At 38.9% G+C, this 25,000-nt stretch overlaps 1 protein-coding gene across 1 annotated transcript in view; it reads left to right on the top strand.

Moving 5' to 3' along the window:
* The first annotated feature begins 670 nt into the window (after nucleotides 1-670).
* The window catches only part of LOC128642303 (sulfotransferase 1C2-like), a 68,555-nt gene continuing 44,225 nt past the window's right edge, over nucleotides 671-25,000 (top strand). The window contains exons 1-2 of the mRNA XM_053695025.1: nucleotides 671-842; nucleotides 6,713-6,841. Coding sequence (XP_053551000.1) covers nucleotides 671-842; nucleotides 6,713-6,841 — 301 coding nt within the window. The remainder of the gene's footprint in view (nucleotides 843-6,712; nucleotides 6,842-25,000) is intronic.

Genomic DNA, 25,000 nt, shown 5'->3' with positions numbered 1-25,000 from the left:
AAAAAGAGTTGATCCAAGTGGGCCGGCATAACATTGCAATAGAAACATTACTATAGGCACAGATTTAACCCTTTCACAGATAGATTAAAAACAAAAAAAGTACTGTACACACATACTTCTTTAATGGCAAAGATTTAAATATATGGCATTTGATTAGTTAAGGTTTACTATCACTTTAAACACTTTAGGACTGTAATATAAAATGTTTAATTATGTGCACACTCTCTTGTATTGTCTGTTTTTAATATATCCCTGTAATTGTCCTCAGCAGAAGGGATAGATAAGGAAAAAACCTAGGTTTTAACATGGGGCATGCCCAATACTTTATAGAAACTAAACCTTTACACTTAAATCTCCAATATTTAAGCAATATATATATATATAATTTTTAACACACCCATCTATATTTCTCTGGCTTTTCTTTGCTCTCAATTCACCATTATAGCTAGTATTTACTATTCCTTTAAAATTAGAGATATTAGTGAACTTTAGAACTGGCTGCATAGAACAGGAACTGGTGAAGCAGGAAAGGCTGATGGGATTTCACAAGACTAGTGCAGAGTAATAGAGTAACAGTACATTGTATTATATAACACAGTGAATGTAATTTGACCTGTGCCATATATTTGGAGTGTCAGATTCTCACACATATATTTGTTTTATCTGCAGAATGGACCCTGCAGAGTTAGAGGAACTTGTTAAAAAAATGGAGGGAATGGAATTCCCTATGGGTGAAATTGAGGGGATCATATTTCCTCAGTCGACTTGTGACTCTTGGGATGCAATCCAGAAATTCCAGGCACGAGAAGATGATATTTTGATAGCAACATATCCCAAAGCAGGTGAGTACAAGCATTATTATGCATTTTATTCTGGAATCTGGCATCATATATGACTGGGACATGAAAGTCAAAATTAAATGCTCCTCATTTAAATAGAGCATACAAATTTTACATATATGTGCCTAATTGGCCTTAGTAGAGGTGATAACATACTATAATGTAAAACAATGCAAATTTTTCTAGCTTCATTACAGTAGCAAACCACGTCTACTCCAATAACAATTCTGGATTAGCTCCTCCAAGTAAAGCAAGTTGTTGGGGTGCGTTGACAAAAACAAACTTTCTAATAGATTACGAATCTTGCGTTAGCCTTAAAAAGCAGCATTGAAAGGTCCCACTGCTTTTTAACGCCCGCTGGTATTAAGAGTCTGGCAGGTACAGGTGTACCGCTCACTTTCCTTCCACGACTCGAGCATACCGCAAATCCCCTTACGTCAATTGCGTATCGTATCTTTTCAATGGGATTTGCCTAACGCTGGTATTACGAGTCTTGGAAGAAGTGAGCGGTACACCCTCTCCTGTCAAGGCTGATACCACATTTAAAAGTCAGTAGTTAAGAGTTTTATGGGCTAACGTGTAACATAAAACTCTTAACTAAAGTGCTAAAAAGTACACTAACACCCATAAACTACCTATTAACCCTTAAACCGAGCCCCCCCCCACATCGGAAACACTTTATTAAATATATTAACCCCTTATCTGCCGACCGGACATCGCCGCCACTTTAATAAATATATTAACCCATAAACCGCCGCACTTCCACCTTGCAAACACTAGTTAAATTTTATTAACCCCTAATTTGCCATCCCTAACATCGCCGACACCTACCTACATTTATTAACCCCTAATCTGCCACCCCCAACGTCGCCGCTATTATATTAAAGGTATTAACCCCTAAACCTAAGTCTAAACCTAACCCTCCCCTAACTTAAATATAATTTAAAATAATCTAAATAAAATTACTACAATTAAATTAATCCTATTTAAAACTAAATACCTATAAAATAAACCCTAAGCTAGCTACAATATAACTAATAGTTACATTGTAGCTACATAAGGGTTTATATTTATTTTACAGACAACTTTGTATTTATTTTAACTAGGTAGAATAGTTATTAACTATTTAATAACTACCTAGCTAAAATAAATACAAATTTACCTGTAAAATAAATCCTAACCTAAGTTACAATTACACATAACACTACACTATCATTAAATAAATTACCTAAACAACCTACAATTTATTACAATTAAATAAACTAAAGTTCGAAAAACAACAAACACTAAATTACAGAAAATAAAAAAATAATTACAATTTTTTTTTTTTAAACTAATTACACCTACTCTAATACCCCCTAATAAAATAAAAAAGCCCCCCAAAATAATAAAATTCCCTACCCTATACTAAATTACAAATAGCCCTTAAAAGGGCCTTTTGCGGGGCATTGCCCCAAAGTAATCAGCTCTTTCACCTGTAGAAGAAAAAAAAGTACCATACCCCCCCCCAACATTAAAACCCACCACCCACCCAATCCCCCCTTAATAAAACTTAACACTAACCCCTTGAAGATCTCCCTACCTTGAGACGTCTTCACCCAGCCGGGCACAAGTGGACCTCCAGAGGGGCAGAAGTCTTCATCCGATCCAGGCAGAAGAGGTCCTCCAAGCTGCAGAAGTCTTCATCCAGGCCGCATCTTCTATCTTCATCCATCCGGAGCGGAGCAGGTCCATCTTCAATCCAGCCGACGCAGAGCCATCCTCTTCAAACGAAGTCCAAGCGAAGAATGAAGGTTCCTTTAAATAACGTCATCCAAGATGGCGTCCCTTGAATTCCGATTGGCTGATGGGATTCTATCAGAAAATCGGAATTAAGGTAGGAAAAATCCTATTGGCTGATTGGAACTTCAATCCGATTGGCTGATCGGATCAGCCAATAGGATTTTTCCTACCTTAATTCCGATTGGCTGATAGAATCCCATCAGCCAATCGGAATTCAAGGGACGCCATCTTGGGTGACGTCATTTAAAGGAACCTTCATTCTTCGCTTGGACTTCGTTTGAAGAGGATGGCTCTGCGTCGGCTGGATTGAAGATCGACCGCTCCGGATGGATGAATATAGAAGATTCCGCCTGGATGAAGACTTCTGCCATTTGGAGGACCTCTTCTGTCCGGATCGGATGAAGACTTCTGCCCCTCTGGAGCTCTACTTGCGGTAGTGTTAGTTTTTTTTAAGGGGGGATTGGGTGGGTTTTAGAGTAGGGTTGGGTGTGTGGGTGGTGGGTTTTAATGTTGGGGTGGGTATTGTATTTTGTTTACAGGTGAGCTGATTACTTTGGGGCAATGCCCCGCAAAAGGTACTTTTAAGGGCTATTTGTAATTTAGGGTAGGGAATTTTATTATTTTGGGGGGGCTTTTTTATTTTATTAGGGGGATTAGATTAGGTGTAAATAGTTTAAAATTCTTGTAATTCATTTTTTTTTTTCCTGTAATTTAGTTTATTTAATTGTAGTTAGTTTAATTATAGTGTAGTGTTAGGTGTAATTGTAACTTAGGTTAGGGTTTATTTTACAGGTACCTTTGTACTTATTTTAACTAGGAAGTTATTAAATAGTTAATAACTATTGTACCTAGTTAATTTAAATTATATTTAAGTTAGGGGGGTGTTAGGGTTAGACTTAGGTTTAGGGGTTAAAAAATGTATAATAGTGGCGGCGGCAGATTAGGGGTTAATAAATTTAATATAGTTGCGGCGACGTTGGGGGCAGCAGATTAGGGGTTAATAAATATAATGTTGGGGGAGTAGATTAGGGGTTCATAGGGATAATGTAGGTGGCGGCGGTGTCCAGAGCGGCAGATTAGGGGTTCATAATATAATGCAGGTGTCAGCGATGTCGGGGGCGGCAGATTAGGGGTTAATAAGTGTAATATTAGGGGTGTTTAGACTCGGGGTTCATGTTAGGGTGTTAGATGCAGACATAAAATTCATTTCCCCATAGGAAAGAATGGGGCTGCGTTAGGAGCTGAACGCTGCTTTTTTGCAGGTGATAGGTTTTTTTTTTTCAGCCAGCTCAGCCCCATTGTTTCCTATGGGTAAATCGTGCACGAGCACGTTTAGCCAGCTCACCGCTGACTTAAGCAACGCTGGTATTGAGGTGAGATGTGGAGCTAAATTTTTTGTTCTACGCTCACCTTTTTACGGCTAACGCCAGGTTTAAAAAAACCTGTAATACCAGCGTTGTCTTAAGGGAGCGGTGGGAAAAAAAGGCTTGTTAGCAACGCACCCCTGTTACCGCAGAACTCGTAATCTAGGCGAATTATTGTAAACAAAATGTCAATGTATGCAGAAAATATCCAAATTTGGTTGGTATGTTAATTTAGCGAAAGACAATAGAAAACTGATTAAATATAAAATATGAATTGTACCCTCATTAATGTAATGTACCTGTGTAAAATGTTGGCTGTGTATTCATAACTGATAATAACATCAATTATCATAATAAATAATTACCCAGAATAAAAACTATGCTCATTAGTGATGTGACCATACACAGATTTATCTAGGATCATATCTTCAAAGGTTTAATTAACTAGAACGGGCCTTGAGGGCCATACACAAGCTAGAACGGGCCTTGAGGGCCATACACAAGCTAGAACGGGCCTTGAGGGCCATACACAAGCTAGAACGGGCCATACACAAGCTAGAACGGGCCTTGAGGGCCATACACAAGCTAGAACGGGCCATACACAAGCTAGAACGGGCCTTGAGTAACCCCCGTGGTAATATGATTTCTTTTTGTCTGCCACATAAAACTAAACATGATCTATCCATTACTAGATAAGTTAACCCGTTGGCTGCCATATATTGCAGCAATATCTGGCAAACAATGACTTTATCCTGTGTTACGGTTGCCTCCAGGCTGGCTGGAAGTTGGACCGTAGAAAAGGATGCTCCTAGCGCTCACCAAAGGAGCAGCAGCACCGTAGACTCTATAACTGCTGCGTAGCCACCATAAGTAATGCAGACTCTATGAACCACCGCTGCTGGGCTGGTATCTCGCCGTCTGCTCTGCGCCCTGGCCCTATGACCAGGCTCCAGTAGGTGAACCTCTTCCTTCTGTAGCAATCCCTGTAGCTAAGGGAGTATGAAGAGCATAGCAATCCCTGTAGTGATTATAAGCTGTATCCTACAAACATGAGTCAAAGCTTCAAGTTAGAGGGTCAACATAGGTCTCATGTGCTGGAGCACACAGCCTGCTTTTTATTGAGGTTACATGCAAACAGGACACTCTCAGGGGGAGGCATAAAATCCCCCATCACACATTTGATATTAGATAGAGACACTCCCTTTGACAGGCCACAACATTACTTCAGCAGATAACATTTTACACACAATAAAACAATGCAGACCACCTTATCACTACTAGAAGTCTGATTAGACAATGGGAATGTTTTATCACTAAACTTAATTAGAGCTGATCCCAGCAAACTTGTATTTAGAATGCTTCTTGAAGCTGAACAAAGTTATCTCTGTAGTTCTGACCGAAGGGTCTGTCACATAGCACTTAATGGCACACAATGAAACTGAACCAAGTGGGAGAAAGCCAGGGACAAGTCATTTCACAGGTCTAGGGACATAGTCTTAAAGGGGCATTGTTCACCAAAGTCACAATATGTCCCCAGACGGTTCTTAAAGGGCCACACACACCCAACAAAAGTCAATATGTCCTCAGGGGCCATAGTCATGTGGAAGGAGGCTGGCAAATAGGCTTCTCCAAAATCCAGGGAAGCAGGGCAATTTTCCATTTAAAGGGCCAGTTACAAACAGCAGTTTGTAACATCCTGTTACTATACAGTGGTCTATTTGGGCAGGGAACTGAGCCATTAAAAGACGCCCCCTTTCCATGTTAAAAAGTGACTTTATAGAATTCCACCAGCGAAATAGGACATTTGATTATTCTTAAAAAAAAAAAATCTCACCAGCCCAGAGAGTTTTATAGAATCAGACCCTAAGACATGTTTTGTAATAGTATGAATGTAGTTTCCTATCTCTCCCTGCATGTCAGGTCATGGGACAGCATCTGAGAGCAGGACAAATGCAGTCACATCACATGGAATTTATTAATGTGCATCTTAGCAAGGATGTGCAGCTCTAATTTACTGCCATGCATTTAGCATAGCTTGAAAACTACTGGTGACAACTTTTGTGCACCATGTAGTTGGTACATTTGTTACTGGTCTAATGAATACAGACGGATACATGTGACGTTTATACAGTATTGTGCAAATGCTTGACAGTCACTCACAAACCATTACGAAGTTCGCTCACTGTCTCCTTGAATAATTGAAGGGACAGTCTAGTCAAAATTCAACTTTCATGATTCATATAGGGCATGTAATTTTAAACAAGTTTCCAATTTACTTTTATCATCACATTTGATTTGTTCTCTTGGTATTCTTCTATGATTGCTAAACCTAGGAAGGCTCATATGCTAATTTCTAAGTCCTTGAAGACCGCCTCTTATCTCAGTGCATTTTGACCTTTTTTTTTTTTTTTTTTTTTTTTTTTTTTTTTTTTTACACAGCTAGACAGTGCTAGTCTGTCTAGCAGAAGATTAGATACAAGGCAATCACAGAGGTAAAAAGTATATTAATACAACTGTGTTGGTTATGCAAAACTGGGGAATGGTAAATAAAGGGATTATCTATTTTTTTTAAACAATAAAGATTCTGGAGTAGGCTGTCCCTTTTAGGTAAACTGACGATTCTGCACAAAATAAATTCTAACATTTTCCTTGTTGGTAACATAAATCTGGTAATTGTTTTGTGTTTTTTGAGCACTATGTAACAGAATAATCTGACTTTATTTGCAGGGACCACGTGGATGCAGGAGATTGTGGATCTGATCTTGCTGGAGGCCGATGTGGATAAAAGCATGCGTGCCCCTTGCTTTATCAAAGTGCCCTTTATAGATCTGGTGCCAATGAAACCCAGGAAGTCAGGTAATTGGATAAACCAGTGGATATCCGATATATCCGGTAATATATAGGCGCTTATAGTCTTACTAGAAATTGTTATAACGGATATTACGCTCAACATTTAATCCCCCAGTAAAGCAATAGAAAGGGCAAAAATTAATGCTTGGGATATTCTCCTTCCCAACAGGAAGCTGCAAGAGGACACCCACAGCAGAGCTGTCTATATAGCTCCTCCCCTAACTGCCACTTCCAGTCATTTGACCGAAGACGAGCAAGAGAAAGGAGAAACTATAGGGTGCAGTGGTGACTGTAGTTTAAAAATAAAAAAACACCTGCCTTAAAATGACAGGGAGGGCCGTGGACTGGATACACCTTACAAGAGAAAACAAAATTTATGCTTACCTGATAAATTTATTTCTCTAAGCGTATTATACTTCTTAGCCAAAAAGAAAGAGAAGTTGCCGAAGCCTTTAGGCCTCTCCTCTGTCCAGAGTAGACCACAAACAAAGCAGATATTTGACGAAAATCCTTCGTAGCTTGTAAATAAAAATTTTAAAGCACGAACCACATCAAGATTGTGTAATAGACGTTCCTTCTTTGAAGAAGGATTAGGACATAGTGAAGGAACAACAATCTCCTGATTGATATTTTAATTAGATACCACCTTAGGAAGAAAACCAGGTTTGGTACGTAACCCTACCTTATCTGCATGGAAAATGAGATAAGGGGAATCGCATTGTAATGCAGATAACTCCGAAACTCTTCGAGCCGAGGAGATAGCTACTAAAAACAGAACTTTCCAAGACAAAAGTTTAATATCTATGGAATGCAAAGGTTCAAACGGAACCCCTTGCAGAACCTTAAGAACTAAATTTAAACTCCATGGCGGAACAACAGGTTTAAACACAGGCTTGATTCAAACTAAAGCCTGACAAAACGCCTGAACATCTGGATTAAGGTGTCAAGCGTTCAATCTTCAAGTAGTCAGACGCAGAGAAATTAGATTTGGATGGTTGAACAGACCCTGACGTAGAAGGTTCTGCCTCAGCGGTGACATGTCCACCAGATCTGCATACCAGAGATGACATGTCCACCAGATCTGCATACCAAGTCCTGCGTGGCCACGCAGGTGCTATCAAAATCACCACCGAAGCTCTCTCCTGCTTGATCTTGGCAATCAGACGAGGGAGCAGAGGAAATGGTGGAAACACATAAGCCAGGTTGAAAGACCAAGGCGCTGCTAGAGCATCTATCAGCGCTGCCTTGGGATCCCTGGACCTGGATCCGTAACAAGGAAGCTTGGCGTTCTGACGAGACGCCATGAGATCCAGTTCTGGTTTGCCCCAAAGTTGAATCAACTGTGCAAATACCTCCGGATGGAGTTCCCACTCCCCCGGATGAAAAGTCTGCCGACTTAGAAAATCCGCCTCCCAGTTCTCTACTCCTGGGATATGGATAGCTGATAGATGACAAGAGTGAACCTCTGCCCATAGAATTATTTTTGAAACCTCCAACATTGCTAGGGAACTCCTTGTTCCCCCTTGATGGTTGATGTAGGATATATTCGTGATATTGTCCGACTGAAATCTGAGGAACCTGACCGCAGCAAGCTGAGGCCAAGCTTGAAGAGCATTGAATATCGCTCTTAGTTCCAGAATGTTTATCGGAAGGAGTGCCTCCTCCTGAGTCCATGAGCCCTGAGCCTTCAGGGAGTTCCAGACTGCACCCCAGCCCAGAAGGCTGGCATCTGTCGTTACTATTGTCCAATCTGGCCTGCGGAAGGTCATACCCTTGGACAGATGGACACGAGATAGCCACCAGAGAAGAGAATCCCTGGTCTCATGATCCAGATTTAGTAGAGGGGACAAATCTGTGTAATCCCCATTCCACTGACTGAGCATGCAAAGTTGCAGCAGTCTGAGATGTAGGCGGGCAAACGGCACTATGTCCATTGACGCTACCATTAAGCCGATTACTTCCATACACTGAGCCACTGAAGGGCGAGAAGTAGAATAAAGAACACTGCAGGAATTTAGAAGTTTTGACAACCTGGCCTCTGTCAGGTAAATCTTCATTTCTACAGAATCTATCAGAGTTCCTAGGAAGAAACTCTTGTGAGAGGGGATAGAGAACTCTTTTCTTCGTTCACCTTCCACCCATGAGACCTCAGGAATGCCAGAACAATGTCCATATGGGACCTGGCAATTTGAAAATTTGATGCCTGTATCAGAATGTCGTCTAGTTAAGGGGCTACTGCTATACCCCGCGGCCTTGTGACCGCTAGGAGTGACCCTAGAACTTTCGTAAAGGTTCTTGGTGCCGTAGCTAACCCAAAGGGAAGAGCCACAAACTGATAATGCCTGTCTGGGAAGGCGAACCTGAGAAACCGATGATGATCTCTGTGTATCGGAATGTGAAGATAAGCATCCTTTAAGTCCACGGTAGTCATATATTGACCCTCCTGGATCAAAGGTAGGATGGTTCGAATAGTCTCCATCTTGAAGGATGGGACCCTGAGAAATTTGTTTAGGATCTTGAGATCTAAGATTGGTCTGAAAGTTCCCTCTTTCTTGGGAACTACAAACAGATTTGAATAGAAGCCTTGCCCCTGTTCCTCCTTTGGAACTGGGTGGATCACTCCCATAACTAGGAGGTCTTTAACACAATGTAAGAATGCCTCTCTCTTTATCTGGTTTGCAGATAATTGTGAGAGATGAAATCTCCCTTTTTGGGGAAGAAGCTTTGAAATCCAGAAGATATCCCTGGAACACAATTTCTAATGCCCAGGGATCCTGGACATCTCTTGCCCAAGCCTGGGTGAAGAGAGAAAGTCTGCCCCTACTAGATCCGTTTCCGGATCGGGGGCTGATCTTTCATGCTGTCTTAGAGGCAGCAGCAGGTTTTTTTGGCCTGCTTTCCTTTGTTCCAAGCCTGGTTAGGTCTCCAGACCGGCTTGGACTGGGCAAAATTTCCCTCTTGTTTTGTATTAGAGGAAGTTGAAGCTGCGCCACTCTTGAAGTTTCGAAAGGAACGAAAATTAGTCTGTTTGGTCCTTAATTTGTTGGACCTATCCTGAGGAAGGGCGTGACCTTTTCCTCCAGTAATATCAGAAATGATCTCCTTCAGTCCAGGCCCGAATAGGGTCTGCCCCTTGAAGGGAATGTTGAGAAGCTTAGACTTTGAAGTAACGTCAGCTGACGAGGATTTGAGCCATAGCGCCCTACGCGCCTGAATAGCAAAAGCTTGAGTTTTTAGCCGTTAGCTTGGTTAAATGAACAACGGCGTCAGAAACAAATGAATTGGCTAGCTTAAGAGCTTTAAGCTTGTCAAGGATATCTTCCCACGGGGTTTCTTCCTGTAGAGCCTCTTCTAGAGACTCAAACCAGAAGGCAGCAGCATCAGTGACTGGGGCAATGCATGCAAGGGGCTGGAGAATAGAACCTGGTTGAATAGAAATTTTCTTAAGGTAACCCTCTAATTTTTTGTCCATTGGATCTAGAAAAGCACAACTGTCCTCGACAGGGATAGTTGTACGCTTCGCTAGGGTAGAGACTGCTCCCTCCACCTTAGGGACCATTTGCCACAAGTCCCGTGTAGCGGTATCTATAGGAAACATCTTTTTAAAAACAGGAGGGGGAGAGAACGGTACACCTGGTCTATCCCATTCCTTAGTAATAATTTCTGAAAACCTCTTAGGGATTGGAAAAACATCAGTGTAAACGGGCACTGCATAGTATTTATCCAATTTACACAATTTCTCTGGGACTACAATGGCGTCAGTCATCCAGAGTTGCTAAAACCTCCCTGAGCAACACGCGGAGGTGTTCAAGCTTAAATTTAAATGCAGACATATCAGAATCAGGTTGAAGTGTCTTCCCTGAATCAGAAAAATCACCCACAGATAGAAGCTCTCCTGCTTCGGCTTCTGCACATTGTGAAGGTATATCAGACATAGCTATTAAAGCGTCAGAGAGCTCTGTATTTGTTCTAGCCCCAGAGCTGTCTCGCTTTCCTTGTAACCCTGGCAGTTTGGACAATACCTCTGTAAGGGTATGATTCATAACTGCCGCCATGTCTTGTAAAGTATACGCTATGGGCGCCCTAGATGTACTTGGCATCCCCTGAGCGGGAGTTATAGGTTCTGACACGTGGAGAGAGTTAGTCTGCATAACTTCCCCCTTGTCAATTTCCTCTGGTGATAAATCTTTTAAAGCCAGAATATGGTCTTTAAAATTTATAGTAAGATCAGTGCATTTGGTACACATTCTAAGAGGGGTTTCCACAATGGCTTCTAAACATAATGAACAAGGAGTTTCCTCTATGTCAGACATGTTTAACAGACTAGTAATGAGACCAGCAAGCTTGGAAAACACTTTAATAAATGTGAAAAAGCAGAATATAAAAAACGGTACTGTGCCTTTAAGGGAAAAAACAAACACATAAACTGCAAAACAGTGGGGGGAAAAAGCAGTAAACTCTACGAAATTTTTACAGTGTGTATAATAGACTAAATAGCATTGCACCCACTTGCAAATGGATGATTAACCCCTCAGGCTCAAAAACAAAGCAGAAAAAAAGTTATAAACAGTCATTTTTGAGCTTTCTATCCCTTTAAAGGGACATTATACACTGGATTTTCTTTGCATAAATGTTTTGTAGATGATACATTTTATATTATTATTATTTATTTTATAAAGCGCCAACAGATTCCGCAACGCTATGTATGTGTATATATATGTGTGTGTGTACACACACACACACACACACACACACACACACTCACTTACAAGCTCTCAGCTAAGATTTAAAAGCAAAAATGGAAAGGTTAGTCACCGCATCTGGCCAAATGGGACAAGCTCGGGTACCACGTCAAGGTCCTTTCCAATACCTGAGACCCTAAAACAGCCACACAATGCAAGCTTTCAAATCCAAACAAACTGAAAACAAGGGAAGGGTGCACAGGAATATGTAACCACCCTAGACATATACAAAACACGGCCAGATGCGGTGACTAACCTTTCCATTTTTGCTTTTAAATCTTAGCTGAGAGCTTGTAAGTGAGTGCTGGGTTTTCTCTGTGTATTGTATTAATTTGTTTTGTAATTTTCCCTATGGTTCTTGCACCCAGACCTGTCTGGGGTTAACTGCTTGTGGCTCTGGGGGCAGCACAGCTTCCTGTGAGTGCCAGTGGCACCCAGGGCTGAGCATGTTGCAGGGTCATAGGATGTGTACCCGGTCCGGTATGAGAGTGCAGTTCCCTTCCGTGTTTTGTGTGTGTGTGTGTGTGTGTATATATATATATATATATATATATATATATATATATATGTATATGTATAAAAAGTCCAGAAACCCAGCACACACTCAAGTCAGCTCCCAGGGTGCCTGCCAAACGATCATACACCGCAATTCCAAGAAAGCAAGCACTCACTGGCGTTTTAAATACAGCAGAGTTTTACTGAGCATAAAGCATATGTGAAAGTTTTTGGGCCGTAGCCCGTCCTCAGACTTACAAAACACAAGTAACTTACCACCCTTATAAGTGCAATCATTACTTCCCCCAAAGTGAAGATGCCACATCCGGAAACCGACCAGCCCCAATGCGCAACTGCGCATGCGCACACAGGACTACCGGTCCCCCTCTGGGCCAGCGTAAAAACCAAAGCTAAAAATAAAACGCATCAATGTAATGCAACACATACTCAATGGTACAAAGATGTTAAAAGATCATAACATAGTGACAAAGACATAAGAGGAGATGGACAGTGCTATAGGATCATTTATCCAGCATGGTATAGTTACACATAATTAAAAGTTACTCTTATGTGCCCAAATTCCAACAATGTCATCAGTCAAAAATTATATATCATGCTGAATACAACAGTGATCGCTGCAGTACTGTATTTACATGGCACATGAAAGGTATAAGCTGAGAAGCCTAACGATATGCATGAACCCAATGTATAATAAAGCTCAATCATTATATAATATCTATACACAATATGGGGCATATCATCAAGCACATAAACAATTCGAAATAGAGGAGTATATGATAAGACGAGGTCATGAAGCAAACCATATTAAAGGATAAATCTACTGTCCAAATATAACATCAGCAGGTAAAGCTAGCAAATTGTATAAAGATGGGCACACTCACTTCCAGACATTCGTGACTACTCAACTTAAGGTATTGCCATAAAAGGGCGCTAACTAGATCACAAAATGGTCATACAAATACCACCAAGATGGAACAATCAAATGTACACTGTAGGTAGATATAATTATTTACAGGGAGAAATTATAAGAAACAATAGAGATCAAAGTTAGTATTTAAAGGGATACTGAACCCAAATTTTTTTCTTTCATAATTCAGATAGAGCATACAATTTTAAGCAACTTTCTAATTTACTTCTATTATCAATTTTTCTTCGTTCTCTTGATATCTTTATTTGAAAAAGAAGGCATCTAAGCTAAGGAGCCAGCAAATTTGTGATTCAGAACCATGGACAGCATTTGTTTATTAGTGCTGTCCAATCAGTAAGGACAACCCAGGTTGTTCACCAAAAATGGACCGGCATCTAAACTTAAATTCTTGCTTTTCAAATAAATATACCCAGAGAATGAAGAAAATTTGATAATAGGAGTAAATTAGAAAGTTGTTTATAATTGCATGCTCTATCTGAATCACAAAAGAAAAAAATTGGGTTCAGTGTCCCTTTAAGCCCCTGGGTATCAAAGTCTCAAGGGTAAAAATCCATATGGATTCTCTCTGAAGGAGAGTCTTTGCCCTGTTGCCACCCCTCACTGGTGCTGGAACATGGTCAATAATCATGTATCTCAAATCAGAGACACTATTATTATGAGATAAAAAAAATGCTGTGCAACCGGCTGTTCAGAGCTACCAGTGCGGAGAGCAGTACGTATGGCAGACCTATGGTTTGCCATGCGTACCCGTAGATCATCCTGGGTCTTACCCAAGTAAAACAACCCACAGGGGCAATGGATCATGTAAACCACATGTGTAGTGGTACCCTGTAATTAATGTTAAATCGTTGATTTCTCCAGGGGTGGACAATTTTTTATATTTTTTTTTTCCCCTGGGACAACCCATTACAGGTCACACAACCACTACACCTGTAGCACCCATTTTTCTCTGAGCCTAACCAAGTCCTTCTAGTATAGCTGTATTTGTTATCAGTGCATAATAGCAGATCACGTAGAGATCTGCCTCTCCTGTAACCAACCATCGGCCTCTCCTGTAACCAACCATCGGGCTCTCAAATTCTTTAAAAGGTAAAGATGTATCAGATCTTATAGTGTTCCAGTTCTTCTTAAGGATCACAGGTAGTTCCACCTTATCAGGTGTAAACGCTGTGGAGAATATTAATCTTCTATCAGTAGAATCATGGCTCTTTACAAGTGCCTGCTCCTGTGTTGTGGAAAAGGGCCTCGTCCAATGGCCCACGTAAGAGTTTATCATGATATCCCCTCTCCTTAAATTTGAGGTACGTCTCATCCAACTGGTCAATTTTCTTAGGCCTAGATTTGGAGTTTGGCGGTAGCCGTGAAAACCAGCGTTAGAGGCTCCTAACGCTGGTTTTAGGCTACCGCCGGTATTTGGAGTCATTCATAAAAGGGTCTAACGCTCACTTTTCAGCCGCGACTTTTCCATACCGCAGATCCCCTTACGTCAATTGCGTATACTATCTTTTCAATGGGATCTTTCTAACTCCAGTATTTAGAGTCGTGTCTGAAGTGAGCGTTAGAAATCTAACGACAAAACTCCAGCCGCAGAAAAAAGTCAGTAGTTAAGAGCTTTCTGGGCTAACGCCGGTTCATAAAGCTCTTAACTACTGTGCTCTAAAGTACACTAACACCCATAAACTACCTATGTACCCCTAAACCGAGGCCCCCCACATCGCCGACACTCTAATAAAATTTTTTAACCCCCTAATCTGCTGACCGCCACCTACGTTATACTTATGTACCCCTAATCTGCTGCCCCTAACACCGCCGACCCCTATATTATATTTATTAACCCCTAACCTGCCCCCCACAACATCGCCGCCAGCTACCTACAATAATTAACCCCTAATCTGCCGACCGCAAAGAGCCGCCACCTACATTATAGCTATGCCCCCCTCAACGTCGCCTCCACCTGCCTACACTTATTAACCCCTAATCTGCCGAGCGGACCGCACCGCTACTATAATAAAATTATTAACCCCTAATCCGCCTCACTAACCCTATAATAAATAGTATTAACCCCTAATCTGCCCTCCCTAACATCGCCGACACCTAACTTCAATTATTAACCCCTAATCTGCCGACTGGAGCTCACCGCTATTCTAATAAATGTATTAACCCCTGAAGCTAAGTCTAACCCTAACACTAACACCCCCCTAAATTAAATATAATTTTAATCTAACGAAATTAATTAACTCTTCTTAAATAAATTATTCCTATTTAAAGCTAAATACTTACCTGTAAAATAAATCCTAATATAGCTACAATATAAAATATAATTATATTATAGCTATTTTAGGATTAATATTTATTTTACAGGTAACTTTGTATTTATTTTAACCAGGTACAATAGCTATTAAATAGTTAAGAACTATTTAATAGCTAAAATAGTTAAAATAATTACAAATTTACCTGTAAAATAAATCCTAACCTAAGTTACAATTAAACCTACCACTACACTATCAATAAATTAATTAAATACAATTCCTACAAATAAATACAATGAAATAAACTAACTAAAGTACAAAAAAATAAAAAAGAACTAAGTTACAAAAAATAAAAAAATATTTACAAACATTAGAAAAATATTACAACAATTTTAAACTAATTACACCTACTCTAAGCCCCCTAATAAAATAACAAAGCCCCCAAAATAAAAAAATGCCCTACCCTATTCTAAATTACTAAAGTTCAAAGCTTTTACCTTACCAGCCCTGAAAAGGGCCCTTTGCGGGGCATGCCCCAAGAAGTTCAGCTCTTTTGCCTGTAAAAAAAAACATACAATACCCCCCCCCCAACATTACAACCCACCACCCACATACCCCTAATCTAACCCAAACCCCCCTTAAATAAACCTAACACTAAGCCCCTGAAGATCTCCCTACCTTGAGGAGTCTTCACCCAGCCGAGCCACTCCGCTCCGGATGGATGACGATAGAAGATGCCGCATGGATGAAGACTTCAATAGGATGGAGGACCTCTTCTTGCTCCGCTTGGATGAAGAATTTGGCTCGGCTGGGTGAAGACGACTCAAGGTAGGGAGATCTTCAGGGGCTTAGTGTTAGGTTTATTTAAGGGGGGTTTGGGTTAGATTAGGGGTATGTGGGTTGTAATGTTGGGGGGGGGGGTATTGTATGTTTGTTTTTTTTTACAGGCAAAAGAGCTGAACTTCTTGGGGCATGCCCCGCAAAGGGCCCTTTTCAGGGCTGGTAAGGTAAAAGAGCTTTGAACTTTAGTAATTTAGAATAGGGTAGGGCATTTTTTTATTTTGGGGGGCTTTGTTATTTTATTAGGGGGCTTAGAGTAGGTGTAATTAGTTTAAAATTGTTGTAATATTTCTAATGTTTGTAAATATTTTTTTTATTTTTTGTAACTTAGTTCTTTTTTATTTTTTGTACTTTAGTTAGTTTATTTCATTGTATTTATTTGTAGGAATTGTATTTAATTTATTTATTGATGGTGTAGTGTTAGGTTTAATTGTAGATAATTATAGGTATTCTATTTAATTAATTAATTTATTGATAGTGTAGTGTTAGGTTTAATTGTAACTTAGGTTAGGATTTATTTTACAGGTAAATTTGTAATTATTTTAGCTATTAAATAGTTCTTAACTATTTAATAGCTATTGTACCTGGTTAAAATAAATACAAAGTTACCTGTAAAATAAATATTAATCCTAAAATAGCTATAATATAATTATAATTTATATTGTAGCTATATTAGGATTTATTTTACAGGTAAGTATTTAGCTTTAAATAGGAATAATTTACTTAAGAGTTAATTAATTTCGTTAGATTAAAATTATATTTAATTTAGGGGGGTGTTAGTGTTAGGGTTAGACTTAGCTTTAGGGGTTAATACATTTATTAGAATAGCGGTGAGCTCCAGTCGGCAGATTAGGGGTTAATAATTGAAGTTAGGTGTCGGCTATGTTAGGGAGGGCAGATTAGGGGTTAATACTATTTATTATAGGGTTAGTGAGGCGGATTTGGGGTTAATAACTTTATAATAGCTGTGCGGTCCGCTCGGCAGATTAGGGGTTAATAAGTGGAGGCGACGTTGTGGGGGGCAGATTAGGGGTTAATAAATATAATATAGGGGTCGGCGGTGTTAGGGGCAGAAGATTAGGGGTACATAGGGATAATGTAAGTAGCGGCGGTTTACGGAGCGGCAGATTAGGGGTTAAAAATAATATACAGGGGTCAGCGATAGCGGGGGCGGCAGATTAGGGGTTAATAAGTGTAAGGTTAGGGGTGTTTAGACTCGGGGTACATGTTAGAGTGTTAGGTGCAGACGTAGGAAGTGTTTCCCCATAGGAAACAATGGGGCTGCGTTAGGAGCTGAACGCGGCTTTTTTGCAGGTGTTAGGTGTTTTTTTTCAGCTCAAACAGCCCCATTGTTTCCTATGGGGGAATCTTGCACAAGCATGTTTTTGAGGCTGGCCGCGTCCGTAAGCAACTCTGGTATCGAGAGTTGAAGTTGCGTTAAATATGCTATACGCTCCTTTTTTGGAGCCTAACGCAGCCATTCTGTGGACTCTCAATACCAGAGTTATTTTAAAGGTGCGGCCAGAAAAAAGCCAGCGTTAGATACGCGGGTCGTTACCGACAAAACTCTAAATCTAGCCGTTAGTTTGATCGCTATTATTCCTAACCACCCGTTTGAATTGAGACTTGGGTAAAGCCCTTTTCAAACTCGGGTGGTGGCAGCTTGTGGCTTCCAACAGAGAATTGCGGTCAGTGGCTTTATGAAATAGTGTCGTCGTTAATCTGTTAACTTTAATAAGTCTCAAATCCAAGAAATCAATACAGGTATTGTCACAGTTCATCTTGAACTTCAGATTCTTGTTCTGCAGATTTCAGTGACTGCAGCCATTCCTCCAAATCAAATCTTGATCCACCCCAAATTAGAATAAGATCATCTATATACATTTTAAATACCTTCACCCTCCTCTTAATAGCCCCCAAGCCCTCACTATGCAGGATGACGGTATATAAGCTGGTAACATCATCCCGCATAGTGAGGGCTTGGGGGCTATTAAGAGGACATTGCTCCAATATCCATATGTTGGCCCACCTATTGATGTTATCCTTGATCTCACTGAGTTTTGTTTGAAGTACATTTACTTTAAATTTGAGAATAGTTATTACCTCCAGGTTGCCTGAACAGCGATGGGCTCAAATGTAGTCCCATCGTATGCCAACCTGTATATGGCATGCTTTAAAGAAGAGGATACCCTGGCATTTAAAGATCCAAGGGTGAAGGTATTTAAAAGGTATATAGATCATTCTTATTCTAATATGGGGTGGATCAAGATTTGATTTGGAGGAATGGCTGCAGTCTCTGTTGGAAGCCACAAGCTGCCACCACCCGAGTTTGAAAAGGGCTTTACCCAAGTCTCAATTCAAACGGGTGGTTAGGAATAATAGTGATCCAACTAAGAAAATTGACCAATTGGATGAGATGTACCTCAAATTTTAAGGAGAGGGGATATCATGATAAGCTCTTACGTGGGCCATTGGACGAGGCCCTCTCCACAACACAGGAGCAGGCACTTGTAAAGAAGAGCCATGATTTCACTGATAGAAGATTAATATTCTCCACAGCGTTTACACCTGATAAGGTGGAACTACCTGTGATCCTTAAGAAGAATTGGGACACTATAAGATCTGATACATCTTTACCTTTTTAAAGCATTTGAGAGCCCAATGGTTGGTTACAGGAGGGGCAGATCTCTACGTGATCTGCTATTACGCACTGATAACATATACAGCTATACTAGCAGGACTTGGTTAGGCTCAGAGAAAAATGGGTGCTACAGGTGTATTGGTTGTGAGACCTGTAATGGGTTGTCCCAGGGGAAAAATTTTTGTCCACCCCTGGAGAAGTAAACTATTTAACATTAATTACAGGGTCACATGTACCACTGCACATGTTGTTTACATGATCCATTGCCCCTGTGGGTTGTTTTTATGTGGGTAAGACCCAGGATGACCCATGGGTAACATGGCAAACCATAGGTATGCCATACGTACTGCTCTCCGCACTGGTAGCTCTGAACAGCCGGTTGCACAGCATTTTTATCTCATAATCATAGTGTCTCTGATTTGAGATACATGATTATTGACCATGTTCCAGCACCAGTGAGGGGTGGCAACAGGGCAAAGACTCTCCTTCAGAGAGAATCCAAATGGATTTTTACCCTTGAGACTTTGAAACCCAGGGGCTTAAATACTAACTTTGATCTCCATTGTTTCTTATAATTTCTCGCTGTAAATAATATCTACCTGCAGTGTACATTTGATTGATCCATCTTGGTGGCATTTGTATGACCATTTTATGATCTAGTTAGCGCCCTTTTATGGCAATACCTTACATTGAGTAGTCACGAATTTCTGGAAGTGAGTGTGCCCATCTTTATACAATTTGCTAGCTTTACCTGCTGATGTTATATTTGGACGGTAGATTTATCCTTTAATATGGTTTGACTATGGTTTGCTTCATGACCTTGTCTTATCATATACTCTATTTTGAATTGTTTATGTGCTTGATGTTAACAACCATATTGTGTATAGATATTTATATAATGATTGAGCTTTATTATACATTGGGTTCATGCATATCGTTAGGCTTCTCAGCTTATACCTTTAATGTGCCATGTAAATACAGTACTGCAGCGATCACTGTTGTATTCAGCATGATATATAATTTTTGACTGATGACATTGTTGGAATTTGGGCACATAAGTGTAACTTTTAATTATGTGTAATTATACCATGCTGGATAAATGATCCTATAGTACTGTCCATCTCCTCTTATGTCTTTGTCACTATGTTATGATCTTTTAACATCTTTGTACCATTGAGTATGTGTTGCATTACATTGATGCGTTTTATTTTTAGCTTTGGTTTTTACGCTGGCCCAGAGGGGGACCGGTAGTCCTGTGTGTGCATGCGCATTGGGGCTGGCTGGTTTCCAGATGTGGCAGAGCGTCTTCACTTTGGGGAAGTAATGATTGCACTTACAAGGGTGGTAAGTTACTTGTGTTTTGTAAGTCTGAGGTTCACATATGCTTTATGCTCAGTAAAACTCTGCTGTATTTAAAACGCCAGTGAGTGCTTGCTTTCTTGGAATTGCGGTCGGTGTGTGTGTGTGTGTGTATATGTATATGTGTCTGTGTGTGTGTGTGTGTGTGTATATGTATGTATGTATGTATGTATGTATGTATGTATATATATATATATATATATATATATATATATATATATATATATATATATATATATATATATATATATATATATATGTACCCTTATAAATCCAGCAACAAACTATGTAGTGAACAATATATACTAGTCTCTAGATAAAGTTAAAGTCAAAATTGCAAAATAATAAAACACTCCCAATAAAAATGTGTGAATGATTTTGTTTTATATATGCAAAAAAGCAACATAATGCAATATTAACATTTCCCCCAAATACATGAGATATTAATCACAACCCAGGTTGCTAAGGAGAGTTCTTAGGTTAGTCCGTTAGTATTCCGGTACACTTAGAAATTTAAATCACAATGCCACTCCTAGGCATATTTGTAATCCAAAAGATGTGGATAAACGTTAATGAAGGCTTTGAACCAAAATTAGCAACATACCCAATTCAAGATTGCAACTTGTATCAATTTCGGCAGGATATCGTGAATTAGCAAGTTCACAATGCCATTTTGTATCTTAATTATAGCGGCTTGTGCAGCATAATATCACACAAACAGTACCTGTTCACTTGGTTGTTTTGGTGCAGTCAAAATACCTGCTCGTTCCATCCATTAATATGATCTACAGGACCGGTGATTGGACTTCCAAATTCATTACCTTTTCTCCTTCTCCGCTGTCTAAGGCTCTTTAAGTGCATCCGCACGCCTTTTTCTTATGCGGGAATAATCCTTCTCTTTGGGGATCAGCTGTTCAGCGGTGTTCAGCTGGTACACCGCTCAAACATACAAACAAGCTACGCGCGTTTCACCCGTGTTTCCTTCGGGCTTCTTCCGGCTGTGCATGATTGGAGAATACACTCCATGACATTTAAACAGAATGCTCCGCCTTCAAAACCTTCTTTGAAATATATACAAGCCTCTTAGGTGAAATATTGAACAAATAATACTATTTACATTACTTTGCTATTTACTTATGATCATAGTATATGTAACTAATCTACACATTCATAATTTGATCACACATTTCTTAATGAAAAACCAGGTATTTTTTATTATTATTCTCATAGCACAGAGTCAAGATAGGATCCCAATCCATATATCATATTTCTGGTTCCATAATTGTTATACAACTATAGATTAATTATTTCAGAATGTATTTAGTGTGACATAGATAGCTGTTATTATTAATACTAATTTTATTACCACTTCAATCTCCCAGAAATTAACCAAAATTTACCTCCTCATTTAAGCCTTCTGGTTTCAGGCTCTTTAGATTGAAAATCCATTTACTCTCTTTACATAATAAAATCTGGTCTACGTTTCCTCCTCTACCTTTTAGGTCCACTATTTCAAGGCCCCTAAATTTTAGCATTTTCTTATTACTATCATGGAATTCTGCAAAATGACAAGCCACACTGCTAGTTTTAGTACATTTATTTTTAATGTCCCTTTTATGTTCTTTTATTCTTTCTTTGAGCTCCCTATAGGTTTTGCCTATATAGTAACAGGGACAATTACAGGAGACCATATAGATTACTCCTTCACTTTTGCAAGTTATACGGCCCTTCACTGTATGAAAAGAGCCAAATTTATTGCAAAAATTCTTGCCTGTTAGCATATTATTACACACTGAACAGTGGGAACATTTAAAATTTCCATTCTTCTTGATGCTTAGCCAATTCCCTGTATTTTTATTTTCAAAGTGGCTCTGAACCAGTAAGTCTTTTAAATTAGGTGCTCTTTTTGGAGTCATTAATGGAGATTCACCTACAAATTTACCAATTTATTTGTCAATCCACAGTATATGCTAATGCTTGTTTAGAATAGAACGGATATCTTGCCATCTTTGATTGTATGTCCCTATGAAGCGAACTAAGAATTTGTTTGATGTTTCCTCTGATTTACCATATAATAGGTCATCCCTATTTTTATTCTTAGTTTTGTTAAAAGCTTTTTTCAGGCATTGTTGTGTATATCCTCTTGCTTTAAATCTGCTATTTAAATCTTTTGCCTCTATCTTGAATTGTTCAGGATCTAAGCAATTTCTTTTATGTCTCAGAAATTGACCATAAGGGATATTCTGTATCAGTTTTTTTGGGTGATGGCTGTCAAATGATAGTAGGGCATTTCCTGCAGTGTCTTTACGGAATGTAGCTTTTTTTAAACAGTTATTGTCATTAATAATTCGTAGATCTAGGAACGTAATCTCACTTTTACTATAACTATAGGTAAATTTTAGGTTCCACTCATTCCTATTAAGTTTCTGCATACATAGTTTGTTGCTGGATTTACAAGGGTACTTTTTTTTTTCCTTTTTCATATATATTGATTACTAATTTACCCTTACCGTGCACTATACAGAAAAGTGTATCCTTATATAGGATACACGACTTATATTTTCTGTGTATATACCTGTGAAAATACATTATACTAGGGGTGCTGGTACAGATTATGTATTTTGTATTTCTGACTATTGAACGTGGTCTTTCTATTATGTACCGTGCACAGTATGTGTTAATTTAGCCTCTGGAAAAAGGTGGGAGTCATATACTTAAATTACCAACGTGGGTTTGGTTTGCTCAATAGCACAGAGTTAAAAATGGCTGAATTAAACGAAAGTGAATGGCGTTATGATGTTGATGATACCTTTTCAGTCCCTTCAAATATAGAGGGTAACACTTCAATCTCTTCTGAAAACCCCAGTATATACAAATCATTTAAAGATTATAAGAAAAAATTATTCAAGGAACAAAAATTAAAATGGGAGATATCTAGTCTAGAAAAATATATGGAAATGAAAATGATTCCAAGAGGACTTAGGATAAGAAAAAGGCCGGGGGCAAATTTAGATCATCCACTGTTGGAAAATTTTCAAAATAAATGGGATGAGTATGCTTCCAAATGTTCTATGAATTGGATGAATTTAATGATTGAGGAGAACAAACTAAGACTAGAAAAAATTCAGAATGAACTAACATCGGTTAAAAATGAGGTAGATACTTGGAAAGGTAAATATGAGTATGAGAGACTAATGGGCTTAGCAAAAGTTGAATTACGTAAAATTCAGAGAAAAAGAAATATCAAAGAGACTGGCAGGACTATCAATATAAAAAGGTCTATGATTATGCATATAGTGGCTATGAATCAGAAATTTCAAGTGGAGAGGAAAATAAATCACAAAAATCCTATAGAGAACAACAGAAATTTTTTTTTTTTTTTTTAGGTCACAAAAACACAAACCAAGGAGAGGGGGGAGGAAACACAAATGGCAGAGGCAGACGCAGGTATCCACTCAGGCAGAGGAGGAAAAACAACACATAAATGTGGTAAATTTGTCAGAGATTTAACTTGCTCTCATAGAAATTTTAGAAAAAGGATTAACCTTTTCACCAACAAATAAATTGGACAAATTTGAACTGGTGAAAGACCTTCACCTTTTTGCTCGAAAGATTGTGTTGAATAAAACATTGAGAATAAAACAGATAAAACTACCCTGAATTTACTGGAAGAAGAAATAACAGGCCAATCGAGTGGGGCAACCGCCATAGGATTTAGTGACTTTAAAAAGAAGTCCCAGTATATGCCTGCTCTTTCCAGTATTCCTCTAATACACAATTTTGTTAAACTGGTGGAAAGAGACATTGATCTTATGAATAGTAATGAATCAGTGTCTTATAACCTTACAAAAAAACAGAGCCGCATTACGTGAATTACAAAATGATACCAAAATAACCATTAAGCAATCAGACAAAGGCGGCAATGTTGTAGTCCTAAATACGAAGGACTACATCGATGAATGCCACAGATTATTAAGAGATAACAAACAGTACAGTATTTTGCGTTTTAATCCGACAGAAATTTATAAAGAAAAATTACTACAAATTTTATTGAGAGCTAAAGGTGAAGTTACTATTAACCAGAGAGAGTTTGATTTCCTCTATGTTAAATTTCCAAAAAACTGCCACTTTTTACAGTTTGCCAAAACTTCCCAAAAACAAAATGCCACCTCCAGGTCGCCCAATTATATCGGGCAGAGGCTCATTAACTGAAAAAATTTCACAGTATGTGGATTTTTGCCTCAGACCAAATTTATTAAATCTCCCCTCATACATTAAGGATACTCTAGATGTGTTGAAAAAACTTAATGACATAACGGTTACTGCAAATACTCTATTGGTTGCGATAGATGTTGAATCGCTTTACTCAAGTATTCCCCATGATAAAGGGGTAGAGGCAATCAAATATTTTTTAATTCAGAGAGGTTCTGATTATGATAATCATACTAATTTTGTTTTGGAATTATTATCTTTTATTTTAAAACTTAACTATTTTCTTTTTGGAAATAAGTGTTATCAACAAAATTTAGGAACAGCAATGGGGACCTGTTGTGCCCCTACATTTGCTTGCCTCTACCTCGGTAAATGGGAGCTTGAACACATACTTAATAGTGAAGAAATAAACTATTCTATCTCTTTATGGCTGAGATTCATCGATGATGTGTTCCTCCTCTGGGAGGACACTGAGATGAAACTTATAGAATTTATGCAGAAACTTAATAGGAATGAGTGGAACCTAAAATTTACCTATAGTTATAGTAAAAGTGAGATTACGTTCCTAGATCTACGAATTATTAATGACAATAACTGTTTAAAAACAGCTACATTCCGTAAAGACACTGCAGAAAATGCCCTACTATCATTTGACAGCCATCACCCAAAAAAACTGAT

The sequence above is a fragment of the Bombina bombina genome, chromosome 11 (genome assembly GCF_027579735.1).
Source record: "Bombina bombina isolate aBomBom1 chromosome 11, aBomBom1.pri, whole genome shotgun sequence".
Lineage (NCBI taxonomy): Eukaryota > Metazoa > Chordata > Amphibia > Anura > Bombinatoridae > Bombina > Bombina bombina.
The sequence above is the reverse complement of the archived record's forward strand: the minus strand, read 5'-3'. Positions and strand labels throughout refer to the sequence as shown.